Genomic DNA, 11,743 nt, shown 5'->3' on the forward strand with positions numbered 1-11,743 from the left:
TGTGAGTTTATATCCCGCAATTCTGACTTTATATCTAGCAATTCTAACTTTATAACTCGCAATTGTGCGTTTATATCTCTCAGTTCTGAAAAAAAGTCAGAATTGCGAGTTCTGACTTTATTTCTTGCAATTCTGTTTATATCCCTGCAATTCTGACTTTTTATTTAGCAATTCTGACTTTATAACTCGCAATTGTGCGTTTATATCTACAGTCCTGAGAAAAAAAAAGTCTTGTAAGTTATGACGAAATTTTGAGAAAGATGTAAACTCACAATTACCCTTTTCATTCAGTGGCGGAAAACAGTCTTCCATAGATTTTTACTTCCAAATCAAGAAAAAAAAAAAAAAAAAAAAAAAGATCGATGTGCTAAATACTTGTATTTTATAGTCCAATGTGTGAAAAATACACAAGTGTATTAACTATTCATCCCATTATGCACTGCAAATGATGACTGCTAAAAAATGACGTTGAAATTGCATAATTGCATAATGTTCATTTATTATTAATGAATTTTTTCTATGTGGGATTTTTAAGGAAGCCCATCTTCACCACTAAATGAAAAATAAAAAAGGTTATTGCGACTTCTCACAATTCTTTTTTTTCCCTCAGAGTTGCATAATACAAACTCACAATTCTGACTTTTTTTCTCAGAATTCTGAGATATAAACTCACAAGTGTGCTTTATAAAGTTAGAAATATACACTCGCAATTCTGAGAAATAAAGTAAGAATTGCGAGTTCTGACTTTATTTCTCACAATTGAGAGTTTATATCCTGCAATTCTTTTTTTTTATCTAGCAATTCTGAGTTTATAACTCGCAATTATGTTTATATCTCTCAGTTCTGAGAAAAAAAAAAAAAGTCAGAATTGCGAGTTTTGACTTCATTTCTCGCAATTGAGTTTATATCCCACAATTCTGACTTTATAACTCACAATTGTGTGTTTATATCCCGCAATTATGGGCTCATCTTGGGGCCTAACAGGAGTTATATTGCTGAACTATTTTATAAATATTGACTGTTTGCGTTCTTGACCAGCTGCTAAGGAGGAGAATCAGAAGGTGCGGGTGTGCTCCGAACATCTCCGCCAATACAACGAGGCTCTTCATCAGAGCAACACCATACGCATGTCAGACGCATTCCGCTTCCTCGACAAATATCACAACGAAGAGCTCAAGACCAAATCCACCCCCGATGAAGAAGGCACCGTTACAATCACAGACACAGAGCGATTCCTCTTCACTTTGTTCAAAGGTATCACAAAAATAGATGCAGAATAGAGTCAATGTTCTCTGGAATACAGAGGAATAGTCTTTTACGGGCATCTAGCGATTACATCTGTTATTAAAATAAAAAGGCATAGAGCCAAGTGGAAGATTTATCATCATTTTGCTCATTCATCCTCCTCAGGAACGGTGTTGCTATTGTGTGTCACAAAAGGGAGTACACCCCCTCACATTTCAGCAACCATTTTAGTATATCTTCTCAAGGGACAATACTATAGAAATTAAACTTGGATATGTTTTAGAGTAGTCAATGTGCAGCTTCTATAGCAGTATAGATTTACTGTCCTCTGAAATTAACTCAACATACAGCCATTATTGTCAAAATAACTGGCAACAAAAGTGAGATAAATATTCAACTGAAAAGATAATTCAAAATTTACAATAGGACTCATTAACTACATTAGTTAACCTAGAATGAACAATACTTCTACATCTAATGTATATACATCTATTAATCTTAGTTCATGTTAATTTCAGCATTTACCAATGCATTATTAAAAATCACAAGTTGTGTTTGTTAACATTAGTTAATGCAATGTGGGCTAACATGAACAAACAATAAACAACTGCATTTTTATTAACTGACATTTGCAAAGATTACTAAATAGTGTAATTAATGTACTGTTCATTGTTCGTTCATGTTAGTTTATTCATTAACTAATGTTAACAAATGACACCTTATTGTAAAGTGTTACCATATTAAATAAATAATACTAAAACAAGAAGATGGATGAACTATGTCTTTAAAACGTGTCCAGACATTCCAAACATCTTGTTGGCTAATGCTGATTTACTGTATCTGTTTTTCTTAATACTCAACAGACAATAAAGCAAAGCTGCAGGAGTTAATGGGAAAGCCGCAGTATGAAAACAACAGTCTGGCCCAGCTAAAAACCAACATCCTTAAGGAATTTAGCACCAGAGAGAAAGCGAGAGGCATCATATTCACCCGGACCCGCCTCAGCGCCATCGCTCTCTGCCAGTGGATTCAAGAAAACCCCAAATTCGATGAAGTCGGAGTCAGTGCCAGCTATCTGATCGGGGGAGGAGATCAGAGCGTGGTGAAACCAATGACTGCTGTAAGTCACTCACAAACGGAAGAACTAATGTGCCTGTTTATGCATTCATTTAAACGATTTGATTTTAGTAAATACAATAATGTCCTGCCATTTTCAGGCAGAGCAGAAGGACGTGCTCAACAAGTTTCGTGAAGGACAGGTTAATCTGCTAATAGCCACCACTGTAGCAGAAGAGGGTTTGGACATCGCCGAATGTAATTTCGTCATACGCTATTGTCTTGTGACCAATGAGATCGCCATGATTCAGGTGTGATTTTAAATTATTGCTCACTTCTAAAGAAACTGCACTCTTTTTAGCCTGCACCTAAAGGCTTGTAGTTTGTGTTATTTGTTTTAATCTGTATTTCATTTTATATAGATGCCACATTGCTCTCGGGCCCATTTCATACACCTCAGATCTTCAGCACTTACTGTAAATGCATTACAGGAACCAAAGTAAAAGTTTTTGTAGTAATTTCCTGTATAGTTACCCAACAGGAACACAGTCACTATGAAGCCACATACGGTTACACACAATAAAGTACTAGTAGTATAGTACTGTAGTGTTGTATTATAGTAAAATATAGTACATAATATATGACATGTTTTGTTTTGAATGACAAAATATACACTACAGATTTTTTTTTATGTTTTAAGAGTCTCTCCTGTTCACCAAGCCTGCATTTATTTGATTAAAAAACAGCAAAACCAGTAATATTGTGAAATATTTTTACCATTTAAAATAACTGCTTTCTATTTGAATATAATTTAAAATGTAATGTATTACTGCCTTCAAAGCTGAATTTTTAGCATCATTACTCCAGTCTTCAGTGTCACATGATCCTTCAGAAATCACTCTAATATGCTGAAGAAACATTTATTATTATTATTATTATTAATATTATTATTATTAAGAATATTAGAATGATTTCTGAAGGACCATGTGACACTGAAGGAGTAATGATGCTGAAAATTCAGCTTTAAAATCAAAGGAATAAAATTACATTTTAACATACATTTAAATAGAAAACGGTTATTTTAAATAATAAAAATATTTAAAAACGTTTACAATTTTTGCTGTAATTTGGATCAAATGAATGCAGGCTTGGTGAGCAGAAGAGACTTCTTTAAAAGACATTTAAAAAATGTAGTGTATGCAAACTTGTTAATATTGGTTAACTGATATAGAATTTTTTTTTAATGGTCAATACAAATACAGAGTGTGTCTGATATATTGCTCTTGTATATATAGGTATATACAATTTAATTTTAGCAAATCATGCATTTAGTTTAATGATGCTCTTTCATTATTCTACCCAACATTTACTCCAAAAAAAAAACAAAAAACACATATACATATATATACATATATATATACATATATATATATATATATATATATATATATATATATATATAAGGTTTCTGAAATTATTTCAGAACAATTCAGATTATTATCAAACGAAAACAGTAGTGTTGCTTCATATTTTGTATGGAAACGGTAATACATTTTATTTTTCAGGATTCTTTTCAGAAAGTTCAAAAAACAGCATCTATTTCAAATAGAAATCATTTGTAACAATATAAATGTATTTACTAGTTTGTTGAACCCCAAACTTTTGAACACTTTGAAAATAGCCAAATACTGAGATATTCAGCCTATCACTAGTGAAGCAAATGAAGCAATCAGAGACTTACTGTACTAATTGAACACTGCTGATTTGAGGTTGTATTCTCATGCTGAAGTATCTGAAGCATCAACATGAATGAAGAGGTAAGAAGTGCCGTTTTTCCCTCTCCGCAGGCCCGTGGTCGAGGAAGAGCGGAGGACAGTAGTTACACTCTAGTGGCAGAGGCAGGATCTGGGGTGGCAGAGAGAGAGAGCGTTAACGAATACAGGGAGAAAATGATGAGCAAAGCCATCGCCAAAGTGTGCAAGATGAATCGAGCCAACTATGAGAAGAAAGTGAGAATCTACTTCGATAAAAGCACTCCGATATATCTCATATACACTTAAGAGAAACATTATTTGCTTTTGTGCAGATCAAAGAGTTTCAGATGCAGGCCATAATGGAGGAGAAGGTGAAGATAAAGAAAAAACAGCAGAAGGGAATGATGAAGGAGCCGCCATCCAAAATCAGCCTGAGCTGCAGGCAGTGCAGTGTGTTCGTGTGCTCTGGAGAAGATATTGAGAAGATCGAGAACATGCACCATGTCAATGTCACTAAGGAATTTAGGTAAAAGCTCAGAATTCAGAAATATGCACAATGACGACACAAACTGTGTTTACATTTATTATTTGATCCCCTGCTGATTGTACATTTGCCCACTGACAAAGAAATGATCAGTCTACAGTAGTCAACATTCGAAGTGGATCAAAACCTTTCATCAAGTTTGTCCTAAAACCAAACAGAATACCCGTTCTTATCTTAGGACAACTTTGATGAACTTTTTTGATCCACTTCGAATGTTGACTACTGTATAATTTTAATGGTAGGTTTATTTTAACAGTGAGAGACAGAATCACAACTAAAATATCCAGAAAAACACATTTCAATAAAGTTATAAATTGATTTGCATTTTAATGCATGAAGCAAGGTTTTAAATCCCCTATCAATCATCAAGATTTCTGACTCCCAATGTATTTTATACAGGTAACAAGTTGAAATTAGGAGTACTCCCTTTAAAGCAGGGGTTTTCAAACCTGTCCTGGAGCCTCCCCTGCCCTGCACATTTTGTATGTCTCCCTTATTAGGCACACCCAATTCAGGTCTTGCAGTCTCTACTAATGAGCTGATGATTTGAATCAGGTGTATTAGATGAGAGAGACAAGCAAAATGTGCAGGGCAGGGGAGGCTCCAGGACAGGTTTGAAAACCCCTGCTTTAAAGGGATAGTTCACCCAAAAAATTTAATGTTTATTTGCTTAGCCCCAGGGCACCCAAGATGTAGGTGACTTTGTTTCTTCGGTAGAACACAAACAAAGATTTTTAACTCAGTCTGACAGTCATATAATGGCAGTCAATGGTTACCAAATCTTTAAGAGTAAAAAAAAAACATACACAGACAAAACCAAATTAAACCCTGTGTCTCCTGTTGAGACATTGAGGTCTTAATACACAAAACGATTGGTCTGTGCAAAAAACTGAATAGTGTTTATATCATTGGGTCATGGATGGGTATTCCAGCATGACAATGACCCAAAAAACATGGCCAAGGCAACAAAAGAGAGGCTCAAAAAGAAGCACACTGAGGTCCTGTAGTGGCCAAGCCAGTCTCCAGACCTTGATCCCATAGAAAATCTGTGGAGGGAGCCGAAGGTTCCAGTTGCCAAATGTCAGCCTTGAAAACGTAATGACTTGAAGAAGATCTGCAAAGAGGAGTGGAACAAAATCCCTTCTGAGATGTGTGCAAACCTGGTGGCCAACTACAAGAAACGGCTGACCTCTGTGATTGCCAACAAGGTTTTTGCCAAGTATGAAGTCATGCATTAAAATGCAAATCAGTTTATAGCTTTTATGAAATGCATTTTTCAGTTTTTTTTTTTTTTTTCGTTATTGTTCCCTCTCTTACTGGTCATATTACAATTATAGACTGATCATATCTTTGTCAGTGGGCAAACATACAAAATCAGCAGGGGATCATATTTTTTTCCTCACTGTATCTTGCATGATGATGGTGGTAAGACAGTAATAAATCAGTAAAAATAAATGTTGTTGATGTCTGCAGTAAGCTGTTTACAATGCGAGAGAACACATCACTACAGGAGCGACTCTTGGACTATGAAACCAACGGAGTCATTGCGTGCAAAAACTGCGGACAGGTGCGTGCTGACTTCAGCTCTTCCCTTTAAATAAACACTCTTTGCATTGCTGCTGAGCACAACATTGGTTTGGCAAAATTTATTTGACTCACTGTTACAAACATCACACATCTGTGAACTTCACAGAACCACAGAAATGCAAGAAAAAAAACTTGGCCTGAGGGAATAGTTCACCCAAAAGTGAAAAATTGCTGAACATTTACACACCCTGAAGCAAATCCAAGCAGTAGATGAGTTTGCTTCTACATCAGATTTGGAGAAATGTGTCATTACATCACTTGCTCACCAATGAATCCTCTGAAGTGAATGGGTGCCGTCAGAATGAGAGTCCAAACAGTTGATAAAAACATCACAATAATCCACAAGTAATCCATACCACTCCAGTCCATCAATCAACGCCTTGCGAAGCCAGAAACTGCATGTTTCTAAGAAACAAATCCATCATTAAGAAATTTTTAATCTACAAACCATTGCTTTTAGCATAAGTTTTTTATCTATGATATTGCTTTCACTGAGAGAAATATGCACAGATCAAGTAAAAACAGTCCAAAGAAACAGTTCTAAACATATGTTTGCAGATTTTGATGTGAGAGACAACAGAAAATGGACTTTCCACTGGAGGAAGTGTTATTTTGTATTATAGACTTGTATTTAAAGTAAAAAAAAATGCCTTTAAACACAGCTTTTCACTTCACAAGATGTTCTTACTTTATTACTTATGAATAATTGTGATGTTTTTATCAGCTGTTTGGACTCTCATTCTGATGGCACCCATTCACTGCAGAGGACCCATTAGTGAGCAAGTGATGAAATGCTACAAAATGAGTCGTACTAACCAACATCCATTCCAAAAAACCACCATGGCAGATTTACAAGACCACCAAATTGTTTAGTGCACGTTTTGGATATCTTGAAGCAGAAGTTTCTCTTTATTGAGATCCTAGCTGCTCGTTCGCTGCAGTCATCAAAAGTCGTCTGACTAATGTCAGATACAATACAGTTTATATACCTTTCCAGGGGGAGAGGAAAACATAGAGGTGGAGTCAATCTAAACAAAGCATGCAAATGCAGTACAGATAGTCAGCCTAGTAGGATTTTCCCGGCTTTGATCTATTTAGCATACAAATGCAAAGGGAATAAACAAAAGGACACAGTTGTACTTTGAGCTTAGATTTCACACTTAATAAGAGAAACCTGCCAGATGTTCAGGAACTGCTTAAAGACATAAGGTTCCTGTCTCAGGGTCTGGTTTGTTTGCTCTTAGAAATCACAATATGCATTACTTTTCTGTTTAGGCAGTTATATTGGAATCTATGTTTAACCTTTTATAAATTTGTAATCCTACAGTGCATTAGATAGATGAGCTGTGAATCACCTCGATGACCCTCAGACTCATTTGTTTTGAGAAAACGTTCCACATGCTTACAATTGAAGAGGGTGGAGATCCAACAGTCCACTGTGTACTCCATGAAGACACAATCAGGGAGGACAAGACCCACAGGAAGGAAAAAAATCACAATGGCGATTTCATATAAACTATCTAGTAGACAAAGAGTAAAAAGAAGAGAAGTCTAAATAGTTCACCCAAAAATGAACATTTGCTCAAATTTACTTCCATCCAAGATGTAGATGGGTTTGTTTTTTCATCAGATCTGGAGAAATGTAGAATTACATCACTTGCTCACCAATGGATCCTCTGCAGTGAATGGGTGCCGTCAGAATGAGAGTCCAAACAGCTGATAAAAACATCACAATCCACAAGTAATCCACACCAGTCCATCAATTAACATCTTGAGAAGACAAAAGATGTGTTTGTAAGAAACAAATCCATTAAAGCATTTTTAACTTCAAATCCTTGCTTTTAGTTAAATGACTTGATCAATAATATTGCATTCTCCAGTGAAAAGGTTGTCTCACCTGAATCAGGAGAGAAATATGCACAGATCAAATAAAGCAAACAAGCAAAGAGTCCACAAATCAGTTCTAAACATAAGTTGGTAGATTTTGATGTGAGAGACAACAGGAGATGGACTTTGTGACTGGAGGAAGCGTTATTATAAATTATTATGGATTTTACTTCACAAGATGTTAACTGATGGACTAGAGTCTTACTTTTTACTTGTGGATTATTGTTATGTGTTAATCAGATGCTTAAACTCTCATTCTGACGGCACCCATTCACTGCAGAGAATCCACTGGTGAGCAAGTGATGCAATGCTATAGTAAATTTCTCCAAATCTGTTCTCATTAAGAAACAAACTCATCTACATGGAAGTTGAGCACATTTTCAGCAAATTAAAATTTTTGGATGAGCCATTCCATGAAGGTCTTTAAAACCGTTCACAAAATCATAGATATAGGATAGGACTACTCTAATACTTTTGGCCACCACTGTACATTATACAGAATGTTTTTCCTTTAATATTTAAAATCTTACTTTTTGTCTTATTCCTGAGCAGCAATGGGGATCAATGATGCTGTACAAGAGCATCGAGTGCCCCTGCCTCCATATCAAGAACTTTGTGGTGACATACGGCTCCAAGAAGAAGACCTTCAGCAAATGGAGTGAGCTGCCCATAAGGTTCCCTGCGTTTGATTACACTCAACACGCCGATCTCCTCGTAGAGGACTCAGGGGAAGAAGACATGGAAACTGAATGAAAATAAAGAGCAGAAGATATTCAATCTCATCTCTGGCACAATCAGATACAGTCATAACCAGTAAAACAATGCACCTACCAAGTCAGTTCTATTGCATGCACTAGCACTTCTCAACATGATGTGGGTCAATGGACGCTGTACTTTCCATCATTTATTTCATCTCAAGTGGCACTTTTGAAATTCTAATGCATTTGCATCATGCAGTTCTTTTTTTTCTGCCACCGTATTAAAAATAAAGTTAATTGTGACTTTATCTCACAGTTTAGCCTTTTTTCGTTGGAATTTTTACATTTATAATCTCACATTTTTGACTTCTCAGAATTACACGTTTAAATCTTGCAATTGTGTCTCAACATCTTACAATTCTGATATTACAACAAATTGTGAGAAAATTAGGCAACTACCTCTTTTTTTTTCCTTCCACAAAATTAAAAATTAAAGTTAACTGTGACTTTATCTCACAGGTCATGCTTTAGTTGGCATTTAAAATTTATATCTCACAATTTTTTTCTCTGAATTACGTGTTTGTATCTTGCAATTGTGTGTTAGCATCTTACAATTCTGATACTGTAACAAATTCTGAGAAAATTAGGCAACTACCTATTTTTTCCCTGCTACAGAATTAAAAATAAAGTTAACTGTGACTTTATCTCAGTTTAGGCTTTTTTCAGTGGAATTTCAAATTTATATCTCACAGTTTTGACTTTTCTTTTCAGAATTACGTGTTTATATCTTGCAATTTTGTGTTAACATCTTACAATTCTGATATTACAACAAACTGTGTGAGAATTTGGCAAATACCTTTTTTTCCTGCCACGAAATTAAAAATAAAGTTAATTGTGACTTTATCTCACAGTTCAGGCTTTTTTCATTGAAATTTCAAATTTATATCTCACAATTACGACTTTTCTGCTCAGAATTATGTTTATATCTTACAATTCTGATATTACAACAAATTGTGCGAAAAGTAGGCAACTACCTGTTTTTTTTCCCCTCTTAGCAGAAATGGGCTTCCACAGAAGTTGGTGGAAGGTCTTCGATCAAAGCCCAAAAAAGGGTTTGCATGAGCATCACTCATTAGAAAACTACACTGACTAAAACTGCACTGAATTAAGTGATTTTGATTTATTTCCCAGTCAGGGCTTTTGAAATAAATGTTGTTTTGCACTGTAACAGTTAATGCATGTGGAAGTCTGTCACAATTACTGATTTTGTGTCTTGAGTGTTTCTGTATGTGCAGATTTACTCTAGAGGATAATCACACAGCATGCTATTTGGAGTAAATACATTAAAATGACCCTTTATGCGTCATCTGTTTTCTCTTTCTCACATGAACGGTCTTTGATTATGAATCATGCATTCACAGGAAAAAAGATGGACCATCAGGACAGAGTATGACACGTACTCTTTCACACACCTGTTCATGTGTTCTCAGGAGGACATGGGCTCCCATTGAGCAAACATCACCTGAGAAAACCTGTCAGAAAACTGGCTTTCATTATGCATGACTGCTCAACAAGTTTTACCAGTGTCAAAGTACTTCCTTACCTGACAAATACATTCTTTTTACATATACGCAATCATTTAAAATATGAACACACCCACACTGCCTTTTTGTGATTATTTTTACCATGAATGACTGGGAATGATGTAGTGTTCAAAACATGATAAAAATTGAATCCTGCTTATATTACAGGTTTTTCTTAGTTCTGATTGCAGCTTTGCTTACTCTGAGTCTGAACATCCATCACACGGTCTATTATATCATCCTATAGTTAGCTGGGGTCAAACATTTACATAAAATGTTAATTATTTGACCAAAATAAAAGGGATCATACAAAAGGCATTTTTTTTTTTTATTTAGTACTGTGCTGAACAAGATATTTCTCATAAAAGACATTTACATATAGTACATATAAAGACATAAAATAATAGTTGAATTTGTAAAAGTTACCCTGTTCAAAAGTTTACATACACTTGATTCTTAATACTGTGTTGTTACCTGAATGATCCACAGCTGACTTTTATGTTTTGTGTTGTTCATGAGTCCCTTTTTAGTCCTGAGCAATTAAACCGCCTGCTGTTCTTCAGACAAATCCTTCAGGTCCCACAAATTCTTTGGTTTTTCAGCATTTTTGTGTATTTGTGTACCCTTTCCAACAATGACTGTATGATTTTGAGATCCATCTTTTCACACTGAGGACAACTGAGGGACTCATATGCAACTATTACAGAAGGTTCAAACGCTCACTGATGCTTCAGGAGAAAGCACAAGAATCAAGTGTATGTAAACTTTTGAACAGGATCTTTTTTTTAATAAATTCAACTATTATTTTCTCCTGCGGACTATATGTAAATATCTTATGTGAAATATCTTATTCAGGCCAGTACTAAATAAAAAAATAACATGCATTCTGTATTATCCCTCTTATTTTGGTCAAATAATTAACATTTTGCAGATTCTACAAGGTGTATAAACCTGAACTGTATCATATCATATATCAGATTAGATATGATTTCAAACACAGTATTATACTGTAGTTATTAAACTATATCTTATGATTTTAAATCAGTATTTAAACTCAGAATGATTTTAGAGTAAAAAGAGGTGCTGACTTTTCAGCTTCATTACTCCAGTCTTCAGTGTCACATGATCCTTTAAAAATCATTCTAATATACTTAATTTATTACTTTTGGAACCTGTGATACTTTTTCATCAAATTCTTTGATGAATAAAATGTTAAAAGGAACAGCACTTGTTTCAAATAGAAATATTTTGTAACAATATACAAGTATATATTCAAAGCTCGAGTCAGTAAATGTATTCTTTTTTTTATTTTTGGCTTTTACATTTGCCAAAAATATAACTTTTTATATTAAAAACAAACAAGCAAGCCCCAGCCAGATTTAAAAAGTA

At 34.8% G+C, this 11,743-nt stretch overlaps 1 protein-coding gene across 1 annotated transcript in view; it reads left to right on the plus strand.

Moving 5' to 3' along the window:
• ifih1 (interferon induced with helicase C domain 1) overlaps positions 1-10,124 on the plus strand; it is a 45,331-nt gene extending 35,207 nt beyond the window's left edge. Inside the window, exons 11-17 of the mRNA XM_073845317.1 lie at positions 1,039-1,254; positions 2,109-2,365; positions 2,463-2,612; positions 4,149-4,310; positions 4,388-4,581; positions 6,073-6,166; positions 8,626-10,124. Of these exons, the coding sequence (XP_073701418.1) occupies positions 1,039-1,254; positions 2,109-2,365; positions 2,463-2,612; positions 4,149-4,310; positions 4,388-4,581; positions 6,073-6,166; positions 8,626-8,826 (1,274 nt within the window). The 3' untranslated portion in view covers positions 8,827-10,124. The remainder of the gene's footprint in view (positions 1-1,038; positions 1,255-2,108; positions 2,366-2,462; positions 2,613-4,148; positions 4,311-4,387; positions 4,582-6,072; positions 6,167-8,625) is intronic.
• Positions 10,125-11,743: the final 1,619 nt, after the last annotated feature.

This window comes from Garra rufa, chromosome 8, assembly GCF_049309525.1.
Source record: "Garra rufa chromosome 8, GarRuf1.0, whole genome shotgun sequence".
Taxonomy (NCBI): Eukaryota; Metazoa; Chordata; class Actinopteri; order Cypriniformes; family Cyprinidae; genus Garra; species Garra rufa.